This window comes from Lithobates pipiens, unplaced genomic scaffold (assembly GCF_037356315.1).
Source record: "Lithobates pipiens isolate NorthernLeopardFrog02 unplaced genomic scaffold, aLitPip1_a1.2 Scaffold_30, whole genome shotgun sequence".
NCBI lineage: Eukaryota > Metazoa > Chordata > Amphibia > Anura > Ranidae > Lithobates > Lithobates pipiens.
In genome coordinates, this window is record NW_027507791.1 from 182,694,794 (window position 1) to 182,719,571 (window position 24,778).

Sequence of the window (24,778 nt, forward strand, 5' to 3'; positions counted from 1 at the left end):
CACGGTGATACCTCACGTGTGGTTTGAACACCGCTTTCATATGCAGGTGCTACTCAAGTATGCATTCGCTTCTGCATGCGAGCTTGGTGGGACGGGGAGCGTTTAAAATTATTTATTTTTTTCTTATTTATTTTAACTTTAATTTTTTATTTTTTCACTGTTCTTTTAAGAAAAAAAATTGTGTCACTTTTATTCCACTTTTTATGTCACTTTTTATGTAAACATCCCTTGTAATAGAAAAAAAGCATGACAGGTTCTCTTAAATATAAGATCTGGGGTCAAAAAATCCTTATTTAAACTAAAATGCATAAAAAAAACAAAAAAAAAACAACAATTTTCATTTGAAAAGAATAAAAATTAAAATTAAAATAAAATGTCCCTTTTTAAGAGCTATGGGCAGAAGTGACGATTTGATGTCGCTTCTGCCCTGCAATGACTTGGAGATGGGCAGGGAGCCATCTTCCCCTCACTAGTCTCCATGTCAGGCCAGGGACAGGTCTGGATCGCCTCCACAGTTACCGACAGCCACGGTAAGTGGTGAAGGGCACCGGAGCACGATGGGGGGGGGGGGGGGGACGTGTTGGTCGTTTAAAAAAAAAAAAAAAAACCTGGCTCATAATTTTTTTTTTTAGCTGGCTCCTAGGTTCCAAGCAAATTTGTCAAGCCCTGCCCTAGAGCATTACACAACAAATTAGAGTAGCGCGTCACGGCCCATAATTCACTGCGGCATCGCAGTGCATTGCTGGCTGCTGATTGGCCAAGCATGCACTATGACCCGCATGCTTTGGCCAATCACAGCGCAGAAAAAACAGAGAGCCATAATTGGCCAAAACCAGGGTGGCTTTGGCCAATTATGTCTCAGGGGTTTAGTGCACGCCCCACACTATATAAGGCCGCCTACCTGGTGGACTTGTGTAGTGTGTTGTGGCGGTGGTTAGAGAACGAGAGAGAGAAAAACCGTGTCATTTAATTTGAGTTAGAGTAGGCAGGTGAGTCAGTTATCTTCAGTTACAGTGTGTAGAGGATATATATGCATCCCAGGTGTTGTGTGTGTGTATATATATATATATATATATATATATATTCGTAATCTTCATGCTGATCGACTTAAGAAGAAGTTCCATCTCCATTATCCAAGTAAGCCTGGGGGTGCAGGAGCAACCCCTCAAGAAAGGGGGGGGGGGGGTACTGTCGGTACAAGAATCCTTTTAGGAACCAGCACAACTCACCTGACAAAGCCTTTGTCTGAGAAACCGTGCTTGGCCAGCTCACCTTTAAAATCGCCTGTATCAGCATTCAACCAGTGCTTGCTTAATATACCAAAACAACATTCCCAACTCCTCCCCACTATGCAACGCAACAAAGCGGACATATTTATACAGGAAACGCAGTTCCGCACCGACTCAACGACAAATATACAGAACCGCTACTATCCTACGTTTCATGCAACCACCCAAGCATCCAAATCAAAGGGTGTCTCAATACTTACACTTAAAACATATATGCCTCGAACTCTCAACAGGTAACATTCTTCCACGACATCACTAATACTTTCACCACATTCCAAGAAGGCATCCTCATCCGAGGCAGAGATCACAACTTGCCTCTTAACCCACTCCAAGATACCTCCACAGGCACATCCTCCCTACCCTACACTGCTCTGCGAACCATTAAATTCCAACTCCAGACTCTGTTACTCCATGATTCTTGGCACACCCTAAACCCCAACGGCAAAGATTTTACCTTTTTCTCTGCACTACACAATAAATACTCACGGATCGATTACCTGTTCCTCTCGCAAAACGACCTATCCATCCTCCAACGCACATCCATTGACCATATGTTTCTATCAGACCACCACCCTATTTCCATGACTATAGCATTCCCAGAAACATGCCCTCAGCCATAATTCTGGAAATTAGACCCCTCTTTACTAACAGATCCATCAGTCATGGCGGAAGTCGAACTCTGCATTAAGCAATATTTTGAATAGAACAAACCCACTGACACATTCCCTCTTATTACCTGGGAAGCCCACAAATGTGTGATAAGGGGCATCCTAATGGCAGCCGCAGCCAAACGGAATCGAGAAAAACAGAAACACTTTCTGGAACTTACCACCCAAATCCAATGACTGGAAAGCGCACATAAACGCTCTCAAGCCTTTGACACCTTACAAGCCCTTTTACAAGCTAGAACCAAATTACTAGAACTATTAGGCAAACAAATCAGATGCAAATACATCCTATCCCAATGAGTCTTCTACGAATATAGTAACAAATTCGGAAAACTCCTGGCGAGAGCCCTACAAGCCAAAAAATCTGCTACGACCGTACTATCGCTGGCAGATTTCCAAGGGTCACAAACTAACCTCAACCCCAGATATAGCCAAGCAATTTGTCACCTACTACTCGCAACTGTACAACCTACCCCCCGCAGGCCCGCCTGCTGACACGACATCAAGGAAACAAGCAATTAGGGATTTTCTGAAACAATATAGCCCCACCCCGATCTTGGACTCCTTAGCTCGGGACCTAGATAACCCCTTGACTAGTAAAGAAGCGGACATCGCACTAAAACAAATTAAAACGGACAAGAGCCCAGGCCCCCACGGATTAAAAGTAGGTTACTATAAAACATACACCGACCTCATTAACCCCTTCTTCGTCTCAGCCTATAACTCTTTTGCTTCACCCACTGAACCCCCATGAGACCTACTCACAGCCTACAAAGCGGTGATCCCAAAACCTGGAAAAGACCCCTCCACATTCACAAACTACAGACCCATTTCATTTCTGAAAGTTGACCTCCAATGGTATGCCAAAATGCTTGCAAACTGACTTCTCCCTCTGCTCCCCCAGCTGATTGATCTGGATCAGGTCAGCTTCATCCCAGGCAGAGAAGCGAGGAACATATGCTCAAAGCCATCAACATTCACCATTGGCTCACAACAAACCGCAGACAGGGGTTGCTACTCTCCCTTGATGCAAAGAAGGCATTTGATAGAGTGGCCTGGGACTACATGACAGAAGCCTTACAAATCTTGGGCCTCCCCCCGTGTATGCTACACTTCATACTTGCACTCTATGCTAATCCCACTGTAAATGGCCACCTATTGGATGCCTTTTCAATCTCCAATGGAACCCAGCAAGGCTGTCCCCTTTCCCCTCTAATCTTTGTCCTCACCCTTGAACCACTACTAAGACGCCTTAGAGCAAACCCCGATATCAAAGGCATAGATATCAACCGTCGCAATTTCAAAATAGCAGCTTTCGCTGACGACATCTTCCTCTTCCTTACAGAACCTCTCACAACACTCCTGAACCTTCTGAAATACTTCAACATTTTAAAATATATAACCAACCTAGAAATCAACTTTGCAGAGTCTGATGCCTTCAATGTCACACTACCCCCCGACATATGTACACAATGTCAAGCTAACTTCCAGTTTTAAGTGGAATAACCACTCAATCACATACCTAGGCATTCAACTATCATCATCCCTAACGGATCTATATTCCACTAACCATCTTCCATTACTACAAAACATAATAAAATATCTGAAAAAAATGGTCCACTGGGCTTTTCTCCTGGTTTGACATCTTCAGCTAAGCTCTTAGCTTAGTATCTTCTACAGACGGTCCCAATCAAACTGCCGCCTGCTTTCTTTTCAACATACCGGACATCATGCCCAGAATTTATCTGGGGCAAACTACGCCCTAGAAAAAGCTATGCCAGACTTACCATCCCTAAACTCAAAGTAGGCATTGGTCTCCCGGACCTACGCAAATACCAACAAGCCTGCCATCTAACTAGGATTATTGACTGGAACATACACCCCAAAACCAAAGCATGGGTCCACCTGGAACAATCCCTGTCACCCATTCCACTCTCCCAAACCCCCTGGATTGCGCCAAATCAAGCCCCTCTTACATGTAACTTCAAAAGTCACATTAGAAACTTTAGTAGCAACTCCATTTTCTTTTCTACTAAAACCAGTTAAAGAGGAGCTGCACCTTAAACAAAAAATATTAAAAGTCAGCAGCTACAAATACTGTAGCTGCTGACTTTTAATAGACACTTACCTGTCCCAGAGTCCAGCCATGTCGGCAGCAGATGACGAGCACTCGCTCGTCTCTTGGCTGCCCCCGCCACCATCCTCTGTTAGGGAATCGGGAAGTGAAGCGTTGCGGCTTCACTGCCTGGTTCCCTACTGCGCATGCGCGAGTGACACAGCGCAATGAGACTGGTCCCCGCTGTGTCCTGGGAACTGTGTGTTTCCCAGAACCCAACGGGGGGCGGGGCATCTGTGGCTAGCTGCAGCTAGCTATTCCCGAAAGTGGGTGCAGATACCTGGATTATACAGGTATCTGCACCCCCCTCCCCCCTGAAAGGTGCCAATTGTGGCACCGGAGGGGGGGGTTCAGATGAGCGGAACTTCCACTTTAGGGTGGAGCTACGCTTTAAGTTGCATTTTGGAGAATTGGCATTCACAGGTAATTTTGTGTTTAGTTAAAATGAGTTCAGCTCCTAAATCTATTAAACATTTAGTTTGCTACCATTCAATAGACCTTGTTCATATGGTCTTCCACTTTCATCCAATAAAATCAGAGCAACATACTTACATGTTGGAGGAGTCAAAACTTAATTTAATCCTGATTTTTGCAATGGAAGTAAACCATCACTGTCGAGACAGCATTGTTTGTCATATTGATTGAACAGTCATTACCAGTCAGTGTACTGATCTGTTTGACTTCTGAGGCATAAGGCATTTCAATCAACCTATTGTTTGGACAAGGATGAATAGGTTGCTCAGAAGTTCTCATTTTCTAATTGCAAATTTTTTCTTTGTGAGTCTAATTTATATTTTAAACATTAAACACCCCTGACTGCATAGGTATCAGATCAGGCAACCCTATTATATACCCTATTATCATATTACCCTTATTATTATACATTATTATTATACAACCCTACCTTATATATACCTTATATAATATAATTGTATCTATCATCTAAATCAAATAATGTTACATAAATCAATATATGTATGTATTCATTGAAAAGCCCTTGTTAATATTCTAATCAATAAATATTACAGTATAAAGAATTTACCGTATATTCTTAAATCAAACACACTAAAACCTCTGCATCTTAGGAAATGTTAAACCTTATTCTATTTGCGATGGGGGGGGGGGGAGGAAAGAGAACTAGCCCAAGCCTCCTAATTAGTAACATATGTAAGCTCTCCAAAGAAATGCTTAGGCTAATGAAACCTTTTATATAGCTATTCACAAAGACTGTAAAAAGCGATTTGTTGTTACTTCTCCAAATATAGAAGAGATAAATATTTTTCACTCAATTATAATTCTAAGATCCATCACATTTATACTGGTTAGTATTGTTAATACAGAAATATTAGATATTAGATCAAGGAAGGCTTCTAACAGCACAGCTAAGGCACCTATCCTATTTTAGAAACTGCCACTGTCTAATGTCCAGAAGACGTGTTGGTTCCTTTGATGACAAGTTCATATTAAGGATGTTGCAGAGGTGGCCTTGGCTTTGAAGCTAGTACTGCTTCTTTTGTCTCCAGCAATCCAGGCAGACTTGCTTATTTTATTTAGAGAGTAATACTGCATGGGTAACAGGCTCACAATAGCTTTGGGATTCTTAATTTCAGTTCCAACCTGGAAAAGCTGATGAAGGATCTAATGAAGGAACGAGATGTGATGCAGAAAGCGAGCAACCCTTATGTTCTTGGTCTCCTTGGAGTATATAAGAAAGAGGAAGGAAGTCTCTTAGAGCATGGACTGGTCATGGAGTATATGCCCTATAATTTACGCACTCTCTTTGACAATATCCCAGATGTCCCATGGGCTTTGAGGACTCAGATTCTTCATCAAGTGGTCCTTGGAATGAACTACCTTCACAGTCTTGATCCTCCAATAATCCATCGGGATCTAAAACCCAGCAATGTCCTTTTAAATAAGCATTTAGATGTTAAGGTAAGTGGCCTATGACAGCTTAATGATACAGCATGAGTAATGGTAAGGTGTCCCCATTGAAAGTTTCACCTTCATCTCCCTTCCTGGTAACAACCCCAAACTTTGTATTTTCTCTCCCTTTCTGTCTCAGTAGCAATAGACAGAACAATCTTCCCAACAAGAACAAAAGCAGAAATATGAACTTGACAAAAGGCTTAACTCCGCGCATGTTCTATCCAAAACTTAGAAAAAAGGTTCTGCCTTTATGTACAGTTTGAAGTTCACATAAGTATGCAGTCAGGATTGCCTCTCCAAACTCTGCAGTATACAAATGCATACAGTTGCATATCTCAGATGTTTCCAATGTATTCTTTACAGCAGGGCTCAAAATTTCAAGACCTGAGCTACTAGCCAGGCCTTAAGAGTTACTCGCCACCAGTTGCCCCAGCAGCTTCAATGCATTGGATTTTGAGGCATTGGTATGATAGATTGGGGGGGGGGGGGGGGGTGGAATTGGAGGCATAAGTATGATTCAGACCTATGCCTCCAATTAACCCCTCCTTTCCTCCCAGCATGCATCTTGTTCAATTTTGCTCCAATTCTCCTCCTTCTAAAATGCTCCTCTCTGCAAGCCTATGCGAGGGGCGGGGACGAGCGGTAGGAGGGATGTGGAGAGGGGCGCGCCAGGGTGGCTGACTGCTCTACCTGAAATGCTCATCTCTGCAAGCCTGTGCGAGGGGCGGGGGCGAGCGCCAGGAGGGAGGTGGAGAGGGGAGGGCCAGGGCAGGCGACTGCTCCTCCTGAAATGCTCTCCACTGCAAGCATGTGAACGACGGGGGAGAGGCACTGGCTAAGTGGCTATACATTCCCAGGACAGCACAGCCCTGTCCATACTCGCACTCCCATAATTTCACTCGCCAAATGTGAGCAGATGAGTTGAAATTTTGAGGGCTGCTTTACAGTACACACTTGTCCAGAACAGGCGCAAAGTTCCTTTTCTCTGGGGTCACTTTAGCCATAGGGAGTAGAGAGCCCATATTGATTTCCCATAATAAGTCCCTGCACAACCTCGGTGAATGTGCTGGATTCGAATGGGTCACTGGGAAAGTACGAAGAGAGTAATGTCGTGTACATACGGTCAGAATTTCTGTCAACAAATATTTGATGGGAGCTTGCTGTCGGAAATTCCGACCGTGTGTAGGCTCCATCGGACATTTTCCATCTGAATTTCCGACAAAATTTGAGATCTGGATCTCAAATTTTCAGACAACAAAATCCGTTGTCGGAAATTCCGATCGTGTGTGTACACGATTCCAACGCACAAAATTTCCAGAATGCTCGGAATCAAGCAGAAGAGCCGCACTGGCTATTGAACTTCAATTTTCTTGGCTCGTCGTACGTCACCATGTTGTTGATGTTCAGAATTTCTGACAACATTTGTTTCGCCGTGTGTATGGAGGAGGAGGAGGATGAGGAGGAAGAGGAGGAGGATTTACAGTACCAAGATACCCATGGACTTGTATGTGGCTGGTAGGAGGTGGCTGCAGATCATGTCGTCCTTAGTGACCCAGAGGACTCTGGACCGAATGCCTCAGCTAACCTATGCTGCATGGCCTCCCTGATCCTGCAAAGCCTGCAGAAGGATCCTCGTATTCTTCGGATCAAGGAGAGGGATCATTACTGGCTGGCAACTCTCTTTGATCTTAGAGATTAGAAAAAAGCTGCGCTTACTAATATATATATATGTGATATATATACACCACTATAAATATAAAGTCATAAAACAGTCCACTATTGATAATAGAAAATAAAGTCCAATAAGATCCAAGAATTGTGAATAGAAACTGTAGTTAAACAGACACCACCAACACGTGATCCACAACCACATGAATTGCACGCTTACCAGAGGCAAGCTTAATTAAAGCCTGTATGTATCCAACCATCAACTTTCTAATAGTGCTTCCACAGACCACCTAGATAATATTCATGCAGTGGGAGAGACTTTCAGATTCACATCGCTGTCATCACCGTTCCTTGTACAAACGTGAATGATGGACAAAAGAAGGCAACAACCGACCGGAGCGCACCTCCGTCACAAATTCATGGAAATGAAAGAAAGACTGGCAATAGTGTGAATCCGAAAACTATTTGTTTAATAAATAATAAAAGTTGCACTTACATAAGTACTATAAAATAAAGCAGATAAAAAACTCTGTTCGCCGGCCGGCAGCATACACCCGTTCGGATACGGTCGCAATGACGTCAGCGCATCAACCTCCCTACATACGTTTCACCTAGAGATGGTGTAGTCTGGGGAACGAGCAACACACTGACTCATCGCCATTTAAATATAGGGATAATCACGCCTCGTTGTGAGTCCTCAATGGCGGAAGCCCATAACATCAATGTATACTGACATTCTAAAAAATACATCTAAATAATAAAACATCTGTGGACAGGAGCAATAAGATTAGAATTGGAAATTGATTAATCCATGACTTCTAATTATTATTTATGATATTTAATATTCCAAAGTAAATTATGACTTTATCATTATAGATCAAAGGAAAGTAATAGTGCAGATAAAAGTCATATCGCCACCTAGTGGGGAAGAAAAAATTAGCTCCATGAGTGTGCATAAAGAGCCAATTCAAAAGACCCATAGATATAGAGCCAGAATGAGAGGCTCAATGATAGATCATGATGAACGCAATTCTAAACAATTTTTAAATTGAAAAATATAGAAAAAGTGAAAATAAGTATAACATTGAAATTAAAATCAATAGAAAATGAATAAATAAAAAAAAAAATGAAAATAAATCAAAATTAACTTAAAAATAAAAAATAATAATAATAAAATAAAATTAAAATTAAAAATATGCAAAATAATAAATATAAAAAAATTAAAAAATAAACATAAAAACAAAATAAATAAAGATAAACATTAAAAATGAAAATAAAAATAAATATAAAAATAATAAATAAAATAAAAATTAAAAATTAATATAAAGATGAAAATGAAAATATATAAAAGTAAAATTTAATATGAAAAAGGAAATGAGGAAAATAATGATATGAATGATTATAATAAAGGACCCTCTAAGGTTGCCATTGAGGTCTCACTACAAGTATACAAAAATAATCCAAATCAAGAATTATTTATAAATGCATTCAAATCAATGTCAACATTGAGCCCAAAGGGACTGTAACATTTTATTCTATGTATCCATGCCATTTCCAATCTGGAAATGCCACGAACCACAGAACCACCCCTCCATGGCGGGACATATTTATCAATTCCCAAGAAAATGGTTTTAGAAGGATCCCTATCATGGGCCTCCAAATAGTGCCTAGATACTGGACACTTAGGGAATCCACTTAGAATGTTCGTCACGTGTTCCTTCAACCGAACCCTGAGGGGGCGTTTAGTCCTGCCCACATACTGTAGCCCACAAGGGCATTGGAGCAGGTAAACAACCCGCTCAGTGGGACACGTGATGAACGGTCTAATTTCGAATTCAACCATGGTACTGGTTGATCGGAGTTTGTGGGTTCTCCTATGTGGACATCCACTAAAAGAACATATCCTACATTTCCTACACTGGTAAAACCCAGTTCAATTTTCAAAAAACCCTTTTATAGAAGGTGGATCCAAAATATTAGGGGCTAATCTCCCCCTTAATGACGGGCCCCCTATATATCATCTGAGGTTTGTTGGGAAGAACTGTATTAAGAACATGGTCATTAGTAAGAACATGCCAATGTTTTTTAATGAGTTGTCCCATGTTCCTATGCTGGATTGAATATGTAGTGATAAAGGGGGCAACCATTTTATCATCATCTCTCGGGGTCTTTCTTTAAAGAGATAATTGCGATTCATAGATGTTACCTCATCTAAAGTAGTCCTCAGAGATACCTCTGAGTATCCCTTTTCTAAAAAACACTGGGTCAACATTTCAGCCTGAAGGAAAAAATCACTAGGGTCGGAGCAATTCTGCTTTAAACGTACAAATTGGCTCTTAGGTACCGACTTTAGCCAGGCCTCATGATGACAACTCTCAATAGGGATGTAGGAATTGCGGTCAGTCCCTTTAAGATGCGTGGCAGTGGTAAACCGATCTTTACTGACCCCAATTCTTAGATCCAAGAAGCTGATCTCGACCTGGCTAGCCTCATAATTCAGGACAATGCCTCTATTATTGGCATTGGCAAGTCTCCTATTATCCTATTTATTTCCGTGAGGTAATCCTTTTTATCCAGAATAATGATCCCTCCCCCTTTATCTGCTGGCCTGATGACTAAACCCTTATTTTCACATAACAAATTCAGAACATCAATCATATCTCTACCAAATCTCTAAAGACTTTCAAGGAGGGGGCCAAAACCCCGGTGGATTGAAAAGGGAGGCATTAGAAAGCCCAGAATGTTGAAAGGCATCAGAGAGAGTATAATCCCTGGAGATGGGATTAGAAACCATATGGCGTTTAATGCTGACTTTCCGTATAAACTTGTGTACATCCATGTAGGTTTGAAATTTATTCAAACCCCTAGGAGGCACACATTTTAGACCCTTACTCAACACAAGTTTTTCAGAGTCAATTAAAACAGCTGTACTCAAGTTAAATATCCCCTCCCCTGTTATGGTCTTTTTCTTTTTTGCTCGTAATTTCCTTCTACCTCTAAATCCTCTCTTTGGTCTATAGGCCTTTTGGTGCCCTGGCCTGGTTTGTGAAAACCCCAATGTGGATTAGATGGGCCAGGACTAGCAGACCCTACAGGGTTCACAGGCATAGAGTGTTTGGGCAGATTAAATGCACCCTTATCTCCTGCACGATTATAATCAGTAAATGGACCCTCCAAGTCTTGCAATGGATAGAAGCTATTATTAGGCTTGTGCAATTCGTTTCATGATGAATCGAAATTCGGCCGAATTTTGCATCTTTCGGACATTCGGATGCATCCGAATGTCCGAATAAAAAAAGAATGAATAACAACGAATACGAAAGAAATAAATATAATGAATGAATTCGAATGAATTAAACATGATTCGGTAATTCTTTAAAGATCTAATGAAACAAAATGTCAGCTCAAAGTAAATCTTTTTTTTTTTTTTTCCCAAAATATTTTATTTTAATAAACAGGGTAGTATACATACAAGAACAGGTAGAATTGCCAGCATTGCGGAAAGACCAACGGTACAATTATTAGTATACAAACAGGCAACATTGACCGCAAGGGGAACAAAACCTATATGAAAAGAGACATAAACTCAAAAAGTTACAGAAACAGTAACAGTAATTATCATTACACATGCGGAAAAGAAGGAAATTGATTGACCCTTGTGGGGAAGACAAATTCCTAATAGGTTCGGTTCGGGGCACCGAGAAGAAGGGTGTAGGGTTGAAGGCCAAGCCATGGGAAACCTGAGAACCTAGGCACTGAAGTAAGAACAGCTGGCCTGGAGTAATGAAGGACTGGACGAGTTCATGCACCATCCTATTATGGTCTGTTTTCACAGTGCTATAATAGCCCCTTGGTCCTAGATACGCACCGTAGAGGTGACACATTTATGTAAAAAACAAAATACCCTAATGTCGAGCGGGTAAGGGGAGAGGGAGGAGGGGGAGACTAAGCAAGTCGTACACAGGGGAAGTGAGAGTGGAAAATAAGGGGGGGGGGAGAGGGGGGGGAGAAAGGGGTCTGAGGAAGGGTGGGGAGGAATATGGGGGGGGAAGGGGATCCAATTATGCACCATAAAATAACATTTGATTACTAAATCAGATTTCTCCCAGAACAGCAATAGCGCTAGTAATCAGTATAAGTAAAGGAGGCAGTAGATTAAGACAACTTCAGAAGTAGACTATGGAAGCGCAAACGTTAAGCAAGTGTGACACCTGTGGAAACAGTATTCACTTTACCAATGGCAAGAATATGTCAGTAAACTACATAGGGTTACAGTCAATTATCAGTTATCAATAAACAAATATTTAAAGAAAGAAAGAGGGGGTATCAACAAAAATCAGTCAGGATTTGAGAGGATGACTTTGAAGGTCTGTGTGGTCTCAAATTCTTTCCAACAGGCCCATTTCTGGGTATATTTGTGAGGGGTATCTTTGGCAATATTAATTAATTCTTCCATCTCAGCTATCCCCTGGACTCGCCGTACCCATTCTTTTATGGATGGGCAATCTTGAGATTTCCAGTGTCTAGGAATACAATGCTTCGCTGCATTAATTAAGTGAATAAGGAGGGACTTTCGGTAAGAGGTATTACCTATATTAGTGTGGTGCAGTAAAAATTGTGCAGGGGTGAAGGGCAAGTCATACGATGAGATGTCGAGTATTAATTTGTGAACCTGCTTCCAGAAGGGCTGAATGCGGGGGCAAACCCACCATAAATGAAGCAACGTACCTTGGGACAATTGACAACGCCAACATGTATCAAGGAAACTGGGATTCCATTTATGCAAAAGTACTGGTGTTCTATACCAACGTGTAAAAAGTTTGTAACCATTTTCCTGGGTAAATACATTAAGAGAACCCTTATGAATGTGGAGAAATATATTTTCCCAATCTTCCTGCGTCAAGGTAACCCCCAACTCCCTCTCCCAAGAGATACAAGCTTTAAGAGATTTTGGATTTTGGTCATGGAAGAGAAGAGAGTGGGTTTGGGATATTAAATGGGAGTGAGGATTTGAGGAAGTACAAAGAGATTCGAAAGGCGTCAACCTTCTGGAGCAATTTTTGATTTTGGCAGTAGATTTTAAAAAATGGGTAATTTGTTGGAATGTGCAGTTGGAAATGGGAGGTTTACCCTGTATCATTGCTATTTGAGCAGCCGTCAGTGCCCTTTGATTCGAGTAAAAGTGGTGCAAAAGGACGCGATCATCCGTCCAACAGTCTTGGAGGAAGTTTACATACATTCCCGGGGGGAAATCCGGGTTTAGTTTCAGAGGCGTGAGTGGTCCAGGTACAGAAGAGATAGAATATCTCGAGCATGCGGTGCGAAAACAATGTAGCGTCGGTACAATAAGTGGGTGCGAATCAACTTCAGATTTGTAATGGATATGCTGCAACCATGGGAGGGAGCCTAAAGGGGACTTGGTGAAGGAGGCCTCTAAGGAAACCCAATCCTTGTAGCTCCCATGTACGTTCCAATCCACAATTCTAGTCAAATGTGTAGCTGTAAGGGCTTACCTAGATTGGAGTCCATGTTGCAGAGATGTAGGCTCACCCTTGCAAATAAACACAGCCCACAGTAACAAACAGATAAGCTACCTGGGCTGTGAATCTGTGCACGGGGGCTTGACAGGAATTTGCCAAAGGATTGTCCAGGTAAAGCCGTAGTCAGGGATTCCAGAAGACAGAATAAACGATATACAAGCCAGGGTCGGTAGCCGGGGTCAGTCTTGGAACTCAGGAACCTTTGGCAACAAGAGACAATGAACTGACAAAGCCCTCAGAGTGAGGCAGTGTTTTATATCCTAGCTGATTAGGTAACCTGCCACAGCTGATCCAAGAGTGAAAGGTACAAACAGAATTGCCCACAGTACTAATGCAAAACTAGACATGGCTGGAAAGCAGGCAGAATAGAACTGAGGTGTGGCTCAGAGGTAAGGTAACGGGAACAACTATTGGCAGTCATGAGTTCAATACCACCCAGAGCCACTTGAGGTGTGACTACACCTGGCTGTCCAAAATACACGGTAGGGACCGTGACAGTTCCCTCCCCTTAGGAATGCCCTCAGAGCATGGAACATCCTATTTCTTTTGGGCTTTCTTAGTTTTAGAAGTTCCAGTTGGGTAGACTTTCGTCGCTCGCAAGGCTCTTTCGAAAGTCTTCAGGTCCTGCTTACGGACTATGGTGCCATTTGAGGCATACATACAGTCAGGAGATAGCGGGGTCACCGGCACAGGAACTTCAAGCGGGGTCACCGGCACAGGAACTTCAAGCGGGGTCACCGGCACAGGAACTTCAAGCGGGGTCACCGGCACAGGAACTTCAAGCGGGGTCACCGGCACAGGAACTTCAAGCGGGGACACCGGCACAGGAACTTCAAGCGGGGACACCGGCACAGGAACTTCAAGCGGGGACACCGGCACAGGAACTTCAAGCGGGGACACCGGCACAGGAACTTCAAGCGGGGACACCGGCACAGGAACAGGAGAAACAGGCACCGACACTTCGAGCTGGATAGCAGGCAGAGATTCAGGGACAGCAGGAAGGATCCTAGAAGTACCCACTTGGAGAACCTTAGACCGAGGTGGGCGAATTGGACAGAGAGATATAAGATGCCCTCTTCCCCCACAGTAAAAACAAAGACCACAGTCTCTCCTCCGCTCTCTTTCACCTTGGGATAGCTTGAGCCGGATGGCCCCTATCTCCATGGGTTCTACGTCTCCCAGGGAAGGTGTGCGTGTGACCTTAGGAGCGTCTAGGCTTTGTGGGGTAAGGACTTCAGCTTCATGACTTGGAACATACTGTGATGGCATGGAGTCGTATCTGTACCGGGTACTTCTGTCCTTGGATTCCCGCAGGCCACGTGAGCAAAGAGTAGACTTGGGAACTCTGGTCTTAGAAACACGAATGTAAGAATCCAGAGCAAACATGAATGCCTCCCAGCTATCCAAGACTGGACTCCTTTCCTGTAAAAGCTGATGAGCCCATGTTTTGCATTGTCCAGTGAGCAGGTTGATGGAAGCACGAATCTTAATAAAGTCAGTGGCATAGGTCCTAGGCTTAAGGGCAAACAACAGCTCACAATCCATCTTAAAACAAAAGAAGGATGCACGATTACCATCAAACTTCTCAGGCATCAAAACAAACGGTTCTGGACATGCAGGTTCCAGGGTTGGGTGTACTGTGCCTCTAAACAAACGGACTTCTTGCTGCAGCTCAGCAATGGTCTGGCCCAAGCTGGAGATTTGTAGAGCAAGGGAGGTGAGCATCCTGTACATCTCTGCGGACTCCCTGTTGGTCAGTTCATTATGTAAGGGCTTACCTAGATTGGAGTCCATGTTGCAGAGATGTAGGCTCACCCTTGCAAATAAACACAGCCCACAGTAACAAACAGATAAGCTACCTGGGCTGTGAATCTGTGCACGGGGGCTTGACAGGAATTTGCCAAAGGATTGTCCAGGTAAAGCCGTAGTCAGGGATTCCAGAAGACAGAATAAACGATATACAAGCCAGGGTCGGTAGCCGGGGTCAGTCTTGGAACTCAGGAACCTTTGGCAACAAGAGACAATGAACTGACAAAGCCCTCAGAGTGAGGCAGTGTTTTATATCCTAGCTGATTAGGTAACCTGCCACAGCTGATCCAAGAGTGAAAGGTACAAACAGAATTGCCCACAGTACTAATGCAAAACTAGACATGGCTGGAAAGCAGGCAGAATAGAACTGAGGTGTGGCTCAGAGGTAAGGTAACGGGAACAACTACTGGCAGTCATGAGTTCAATACCACCCAGAGCCACTTGAGGTGTGACTACACCTGGCTGTCCAAAATACACGGTAGGGACCGTGACAGTAGCTAGGTAATAGTTAAAGAGATCCGGTAAACCAATCCCACCTGAGTGTTTAGGAAGGGTGAGTTGAGTATACTGAACTCTGGGTCTGTGCGATTCCCACAAGAACTTAACACATATGGACTTATATTCCTTAAAGAAAGCCAAGGGGAGGCGGATCGGGATGGCTTGAAGGACATACAGAATGCGAGGTAGGACATTCATTTTAATAATGGCAGCTCTGCCAAACCAGGAAACGGGGAGGTTATGCCAATGTTTAAGATCCTCCTTGAGTTTTTTAAGTATAGGCGGGAAATTGCTTTGATATAGTTTTGATAAATCACTGGGTATTTTGATTCCTAAATATGTAATTTCCTTTTCATTCCAATGGAAAGGAAAATTCGCTTTACAACGGGCAACCGAATCTGAGTCAAGGGAAATATTAAGTGCATAAGATTTGTCAAAGTTAATTTTGAAATTAGAGAGTAATGCAAAGTGGCGAAAAGTTTTTAAGAGGACAGGGAGCGAGGTGTGCGGGTCAGAGAGGAATAATAAAATATCATCCGCGTACGCGGCAAGTTTGCTAATTTTAGTTCTTGTGCGCATCCCAGTGATGTCAGGGTTTTGTTTGATGCTGTTCAGCAGGGGTTCAAGGGTCAGTATAAATAAAATAGGGGATAAGGGGCAGCCCTGTCTAGTTCCGTTTCGGATGGAGAAGGCGCTCGACAGGGTACGGTTAACTCTAACCCTGGCTGTTGGATTATGATATAAGGATTGAATGAAGTTGAGCAGCTGAGGTCCCAGGCCAATATGACCAAGAACAGCCTGCATATAGTCCCAAGCAACCCTGTCGAACGCCTTCTCAGCATCCAGGGACAGGAAAAAACTTTTTTGTTTGGTTATGTTAATAAGATGATGGATATTGACTGCCTTTATAGTGTTGTCCCGGGCCTCCCTACCTGGGACAAAGCCAACTTGATCCAGTGAAATAATATTGGGAATAATAGTTAATAATCTGTTCGCCAGTATTTTAGAGAAAATTTTTATGTCCACGTTGAGTAGAGAGATTGGTCTGTAATTGGCCGTTTGTGTGGGGTCTTTATCACCTTTAGGTATTACCACAATGTGAGCTTGGAGCATTTCAGGAGCGATGTGGTCATGTGTAGACAGAGAGTTAAACGCTTTCAGGAAGGGGTTTTTCAAAATGTCCGAGAATGTTTTATAGTAAGCCGTCGGGAGCCCGTCCGGACCAGGACTTTTGCCTACTTTGATTTGTTTAAGAACTAAGTCCCATTCTTGTTGGGTGATGGGTCCCTCTAAACTGTCTGCCAGGTCTGCATTGTGTAATTTGGGGCAGAATTGTTCCAAAAATTTGTGAATTAGTTGGGAACGCTTCGCACAGGATTTAATCGACCCATTATCATTGTGTAAATTATATAAACTAGAGTAGAAATTTTTAAATTCTGTCGCTATTTCTTTATTAGCCCTTAATTTTGAGCCCGTTGGGGAGTGTAAGCAATGCACGGATACTCTGGAATTGTGGGATTGCAACGCTCTAGCTAGTAACCGACCGCTCTTATTGCCAAATTCATAAAATTGTCTTTTAGTTAGAAGAAACCGTTTTTTCATTCTCTTGTTTAATTCTGTCTGGATGGATGATCGAGTCTCCTGCAATTCTAAAAGAGTGTGAGAGGCTAAAGTACGTTTGTGGACAGATTCCAGTTTTTTGAGTTTAGCATAGAGATTGGAAAGAACCGCTTTTTTGTCTTTCGCAATCTTTGCGGAAATGGCGATAAGTTTGCCTCTCACCACACACTTGTGGGCCGCCCATTGCGTCATGTGGGACGTATCAGGAGTATCGTTGTGTGCAAAATATTCAGTAAGGCATTGTTGTACTTCAGACACATATAGTGAATCCGTTAAGATTTGAGAATCCATTGACCATACTTGTGTACGTTCCTGCAATTTAGGAAGAGTTAGAGTGATAGAAACAGGATGATGATCAGAAAGGGTCATGGGTTCAATTGTGGATGAAGATAGAAGGGGAAGATCAGTCTGAGACAGAAAGATATAGTCTAGCCTGGAATAACGGTTGTGAGGGGATGAGAAAAAGGTAAAGTCTTTTCCAGTGGGGTTCAGGGTGCGCCAAGTGTCGTGCAGCATTAGAGATTGCAGAGACAATCGGATCTGTCGAAGGGCTTTGTATGGCAAGTGGGAAGATCCCGTCGAAGTATCAAGGAGAGGTTCCAATGGGACATTAAAGTCTCCGCCCATTAAAACCAGTCCAGATTGAAAAGTGGTGAGTAGGGCAGTAATTTCTCTAAAAAAGGTGACTTGACCTGAATTAGGACTGTATATATTGGCAAAAGTAATAGGTAAAAGTAAAAGTAATAGGTTTATTCTGCCATGTGTGAGTTTTGGAACGGCCTGGGATTTAAAGTGAGTCTCCTGCAGAAAAATTACATCTGCACGAGACCCTCTCAAGCCGCTCAAAACCTGAGATCTTTTTTCTGGGATATTCAATCCCTTTGCGTTTAAAGAGACGAGTTTCAAAGTGATGGGCACAGGAACAGTCTTGGAGGAAGTCATCTTAGTCAATTAGCTATAGTCCTGGGAGAGATAGGCAATTAGATGTGGCTAACACTTATCAGGCGTAGGTTTAGTCAGGTAAATGGTGCAAATCCGAATGTGAAGCTAAATGGGACAGGGAGGGGAAGGAACGGGGGGGGGGGGAGTAGAGTGGAGTGGAAGGAGTTCTGGTGGAAAAGAGAGACACGAACGGGAGGGGAGGGGTAGGAGATAGCGCGTTTCTAACCCTCAAGTATCCGTCAGATATGTAGAGAATATTCCCTGGAGGGGAAGGGGGGGGGGGGTTCGGCACTGGAGTCGGTAACTACTATTAGGTAGGACCGAATGTATGATCCAGTAAGGTGTCAAGAGAGTCTCCAACGAGATCTCTGAGTGTGGGCGTGATTGGCAGTCAGAGAGGAGAAAGTTTTTAATAAGTGACGAGTCTGAGGTCCGGTGAGGTCAAAAGAGCGGATGAACGTGGAAGGTAATATTATAACATGAGTGATTGTTGGGAAGCGAGGGGGGCAAGATGTTTATCAGGAAGGCAATCGCAACCGAGGTGGTGATATGTAAACTAACAGGGGGGGGTAGAAAAGGGAAGGGCATACTAAAAATCAAACTCAGAAAATATAATTCAAAATCTAGAGCCCTGCCCAAAAAATTCTAAAAGAGCCCAACAGAGAGGGGTAACAAAACTGTATTGTTAATCTAGTGAAAAAGTGAGTTTTCAATAGGACAAAGAAAACATTCAGAACAGAAAAAAAACTGTTGCAAACAAAGGGAGTTCAGTATTGGTGCGATTAAGTAAAACCTTAGAATAAAGCACACTTAGTATTCTATATGAGCCAGTAAGCCAATCTCTGGATATCAGAGTATTATCCCAAAGATCAATAAGAAATATGGTCGGTTGTGTTCAACTGAAATCAATACCGGTGGTCAGATGGAGAAGGAGAGCGGACATTACCACTGTATTACCGAAGGCAAGAGTGGAGAAAAGTACGTATAGAACCAGTCTAGTAATAGTGAACCAGACTGTGATATGAACAAATCAGTTAAATGACGAACACCAGGGTAAAAGAGGCAGGCGGAACACAAGCGACCATTATAAAAAAAAAAAAAAAAAAAAAAAAAAACAGTCTAGAGACTAAAGATTTATACCTAAAACAGGCAGATAGCATTCACCTCCCTGGTAATGAGACATGTAAAGGTACCACCATATATAATAAGGTCGATAACAAGTCATATCTGGGTCTACCCGCCGTGGAAGCCACAGCCACCTATGAGAGAATGAACCTTGAAGTCTCCCGCGAGCCATATATAGTACTGTATAGCATAAAATCAACAAAACGTGTACAGCTACTCATATAAAGCTTGTGTTGCATTTAGCTCAGAAAATAACGGAACTAAATAAAACCAACTTTTAGCGTGAAAGGGGAAACCAAACTACCGAATAATCAGGGAGGTCAAAGCGTGAGAAGTTGAACAGGAATCTCACAGTCCAGTGTAGGTTGACAGAGAAAGTCACTCAGGGAACAGTTATGTAGAAAAACTGACACGGTTTATAAACGGCTTAAGAGCCAACTGTAGTCATGGTATTCTAAACCGGGAAAAGTTAGTGAGGCTGGCTCCAACTTCCAACGGGATTGCTCCAATAAGTGGGAGAGAAGAGCAAAGTCTCCATACAAGGTGTTGTTCAAAGTAAATCTTATAGTCCAATCAGCTAATTAATTTTGTGCTGGAGGATAGATTACTGGCAAAGTGCATTCCTGAGAACTGAGTTAGAAGGGTGTTGTATTTGAGCCGAGGAGAAGAGACGTTGTCATTGTGTGTGTTAAAAGATTCAATAAACTAAAGACTTTCGAAATACGAATCATTACCACGAATGTCTATACATACATAAATAGCGAATTTCAACGAATACGAACGAATGAATTCGACACTCTACGAATAATAACGAATTATCCGAAAACTTATTAACGTAACATAACAAATATAACAGAACGAAATTATGTATTTTACGAATGACAACAAACCGAAACTAAACAAAATTTTTCGTTGTGCACAAGTCTAGCTATTATGTGTATTCACATTATAGCCAATATCGTTTTTATCTACAAATGCTTGTGTAGTATCAAAATGGCATAAATCAGATTGGTTGGCCCTAGGTCCATAGTTGAAGTTATAGCCATATGAGGCATTTGGCATATACCCAGGGCCATGAGATGGTTGGAATGCTCCACCCAAATTGGGATTCTAATTGTGATTGGATTGCCCTTGGGGCCATTTGCTTGAGGGAAGGGTCCATAGCCTTTGCCACTATTGTTATAAAAATTTCCGCGGCCCGACCTCCACTAAAATTATTGACAGATCCATGAGAACGCCTTGGGGGTAAAGGCATATGGTTTGGTGGAAATCCACCTCTCCCAGGTCCCCCCTGTCTATAAGGAGATTGGTGAGGACCCCGTTTCCCTCTCCTCCGGGGTCCAGAATAATTGGTCCCAGAGCGTGTAAGGCTATTAGGTGCTGGTCCTGAGGATGATGGAACTATATTTTCATTAGTTGCCACCCCCACATCCATAGCTACATTGGCCGTACAAGTCTGTTCAGCCAACCGTTTCCTTTACCATTCAAATACTCCTTGATCCACGGAACGAGGGTAAGGTTGCAGATTTTATCTTGCCGTCGCAGAGGAAGCAGAGGAAGAGAGAATTGCCGGGAGGCCTCGCAGAAAGGTCTGTGCAACGCGTTCCCAGAGACTGGGCGGTTACAAATTCCTGGTCCTGGACAAGCTTTGGTCAGTCACAGGAGCAGTGCAGAAGGTGGCCGTCTGACCAATGCATTCAGACAATTTTTTAGTCCGCAGCCTGAAGGTATGATCGGTTCCAGCAACCATCGCCAGTGTCTGATTTACATGGTGCAGGAATACCTAGGGGCAAGGTCAGACTTGTACACCTTTCCCACCGAAAATCCTCTGGGTTACTGGGTCTTGAGGATGGATCACTTGCCAGAGCTTGCACAGTATGCAATTGAGCTCCTGGCCTGTCCTGCATCCAGCGTTCTTTCAGAACGCACATTCAGTGCTGCGGAAGGCTTTCTAACAGATCACAGGGTGCGCCTGTCCACCGACTCGGTTGATCGACTGACCTTCATAAAGATGAATCAGTCTTGGATCACCACCAAGCACCTGAAGCTGATGTAACCAAATACTTTTTTTTTTTAATGTCACATCCCTTCAAGACTGCCTATGCTGATGCTGAGTGACTATCCTGTTATGGTGACTGACTATCCTCTTCCTCCTCAATCATCCTGCTGATAGCTTGGAAGAACATTTTTGGTTCTGGGCACTGCCACCAGTGGCTAAGGCCCAATTTCTCAGTCCCTTCCTGGGCTCATTCCTGCGCTCCAACTAGAGTTTCTGTGAGGTGTTGTAGTGTTGTGGCACCAGTGCCTAAGGCCCAATTTTTCGGCCCCTGTTCAACAGGGGCATGTATTTACAATTCTTGATATAATATTTCACAGCAGGGCCCGTTCCATCTCCCACCGAGAGTAACTGTGAGGACTTACAGTGTTGTGGCACCAGCACCACAACCACCACAACCAAAGGCCCAATTTTTCTACCACTGTTCAACAATGGCATGTAATTACAATTCTTGATATAATAATTCACAGCAAGGCGTTCCAGCACGCACTAAGAGTAACTGTGAGGGCTTACAGTGTTGTGGCAACACCTTAGGCCCACATTTCTGCAGAGCATATAGGGCAGGCTCTTACTTTCAAACATCCAACTTACAAACGTCTCCTACTTGCAAATGCAAGGAGACAACAGGAAGTGAGATGAAAAAAGACGGACGGCAAAAAAAATTATACAGGGGTGATAACCCTTGCCTATGTTTTCCAAAAAGCTTAAAAATAGATTTTTTGACTGGAGCTACACTTTAAAAATGTACCAGTTCAAAATTACAAACAGATTCTACTTAACACAACAAACCTACACAGTCCCTGTCTTGCTTGCACCACCTGTATACTGCTGTTCTGAGTATATAGGGCCTTGGGGCCCCATGCCTTTCCTTTTTTAAATTTGGGTACGGGGTTCCCCTTAATACCCGTACAAGACCCAATGGGGCTGGTAATGGGTGGGGCTGCTACCCATGCCATTTTTGTCAATGATTTTCATCCGTATTGCCAGAACCAGACATTACATTAAAACTGCAAGCAGTTTTAAATTACTTTTTATTCGTTGGAAATGTCATTTTGTGCAGGGACTGTTCAAAACATGGTAAACACGTGCCACTTCACAGGCATACTATAGACACCCCCCAGGCACGATATGTAAAGGAATATTTCACTTTTTTTCTTTTTTTTTTTTTTCACTTTAAGCGTTGTTAAAATCAGTGCTCCTGAAAAAACATTAGTTTTTAAAACTTTTTTTTGCATTGATACATGTGCCCTGGGGCAGGAGCCAGGTCCCCAAACCCTTTTTAGGACAATAAGTTGCATATTAGCCTTTAAAATTAGCATTTTTGATTTTGAAAGTTCGAGTACCATAGACTTTAATGGGGTTCTAAAGTTCGCGAGAATTTTTAGTCCGTTCACAGGTTCTGGTGTGAACCGAACCGTGGGTGTTCGGCTCATCCCTATTCCTGAGGGTGGGGTAATATGGATTGGGTGCAGATTTAGAGCATACCTGTACCTTCCTATTATAGGTAGCATGACTTCCACTTATATCCTGTAAGTGTTTTTAATCTTGTGCAATATATGCTTCTATTTTAATACTAAAATCAGAATGGAGCATTCCCCTCCTTGTTTCTTTTAAATATATATTAATGGGTCCTTAGCCAATCCCCAGGAGTGGGCCTGGCAGGAACTATGGAAGCACACAAATAGACATGGGCCATGACAGCAGGGAGTTTGGGTGGAAGATGGAGAAGCATTTCTGATGGAGGCTGCCAAGGGCCCTTGAGAGACCCCTTACTGGGGGGGGGGGGGGAGGGGGTGTTTAACTCAGGCTGGGGAGGCTGGCTTGGAAGGATTCCACCACAGGAGGCAGTTGCAGGAATTCAAGCCGGAGGGGCAGCGGAGAGAGCAAGGACAGTGAGTATATCAGCATGGTGCAGGGACAGACAAGGGGAGAGACTGCCAGCTACAGCAGTGCGCGTTTGAAGACAGCTTTGTGACAAGTCTTCATCAACCTTGCCCTGGGGAGTCTCCATATGTGTGTTTTAGTCGGGCAGGACTGGTGCAGTGAGTCAGTCAGGAGGACTGGGAAAAGACACACCATTAGGTTGGCTAGCAGTCTACAAGCAAGTGGAACTGGGATCGGTGGCTACAGGGGAAGCAGAAGGTCATTCCAATTTTGCACTTTGTCAAGTAACTGAGAGTTCCTGCTTGTAATGGGCCTTTGCTGAACTAGCAATATACAATTATTTTCTTTAGGAGTGGATCAGCAAACTCTATACATAGGAATCACCTTTGTGCAGGTGGAAGGAAGAAGAGGAGCCTGTAAACAGAGGAAGTGTCCCCGAAGTTCTGTCACTCTGGGCTTCCCATAATCCTTTACCCCATCCAAGTTATCATCTCCTAATAAAACATCAAAAAACTAATAAAATACAGATTTTCTGTGTCCGGGTGAAAGAAGGAAATGCTGTGTGACTAGCTGTGCAGCAGTGGGGAACCCTAACTTCAGCAACTCCTGTGGGTGTAGTGCTACACACAAAAGCATCCATTAGGTTGACAACAATGAAGAGTGATCAAATCTGGCTCTCCGTTGACATTCTAGTTCATTCCACAGATCATCATTAGGTTGAGATCGGTGGTTTGTGAAGAGCAATCAGGTTCTTTTACTCCCAGGAAACAACCAGGGCAGTTCTTGCAGGGCAGAAATTAAATGATTGGCTCATCAGATGTTAATTTTCCAACACGTCACTGAGGTGTGAGCAAATCTACTACCAATGATTGCTGTTGATGACTGCATTTGTTACCACTGTATCCAAGGATGTGGGTTTTACACTCAACCTTACTAAAGGCCCTCCTTATCCCATACATAACCCCTTTCAGCCTGTGACCTACCCCAGTTTGTGCTGCTCTAGTCCTCTTCCCTAAACTGATGGACCACAGTGTACATTTTATGGAACATATGTTGCACATTCAAAGTATACTAAGTGGGGCCAAAGCAGGCGGTAGACTTCACTATCCCAGCTAAAGCAAGTAGAAATTTGGTGACTAGGGATGGTCCCGATGTTCGAGTTGAATGTAAGTTTGACTCGAACATCGGGTGTTCGCCTGTTTGCCGAATTGCGAACAATTTGAGGTGTCCATAGCAAATTCGAAAGCTGCGGAACACCCTTTAAAAGTCTATGGGAGAAATCAAAAGTGCTAATTTTAAAGGCCTATATGCATGGTATTGTCATAAAAGTGTTTGGGGACCTGGGTCCTGCCCCAGGGGACATGTATCAATGTAAAAAAAAGTTTTAAAAATGGCTGTTTTTTCGGGAGCAGTGATTTTAATAATGCTTAAAGTGAGACAATAAAAGTGTAATATTCCTTTAAATTTCGTACCTGGGGGGTGTCTATAGTTTGCCTGTAAAGTGGTGCATGTTTCCTGTGTTTACACCAGTCCGAGAGCAAAATTACATTTCTAAAGTAAAAAAGGCATTTAAAAGTACTCGTGGCTATAATGAATTGTCGGTCCTGGCAATACACATAAAAGTTCATTGATAA

At 43.0% G+C, this 24,778-nt stretch overlaps 1 protein-coding gene across 2 annotated transcripts in view; it reads left to right on the forward strand.

The window, feature by feature from the left end:
• Window positions 1–24,778, forward strand: part of LOC143943377 (receptor-interacting serine/threonine-protein kinase 3-like) — a 152,582-nt gene that overhangs the window by 2,122 nt on the left and 125,682 nt on the right. For both annotated transcript variants that reach the window (XM_077465105.1, XM_077465106.1), the window contains exon 2: window positions 5,684–6,008. In XM_077465105.1, the coding sequence (XP_077321231.1) occupies window positions 5,684–6,008 (325 nt within the window). The remainder of the gene's footprint in view (window positions 1–5,683; window positions 6,009–24,778) is intronic.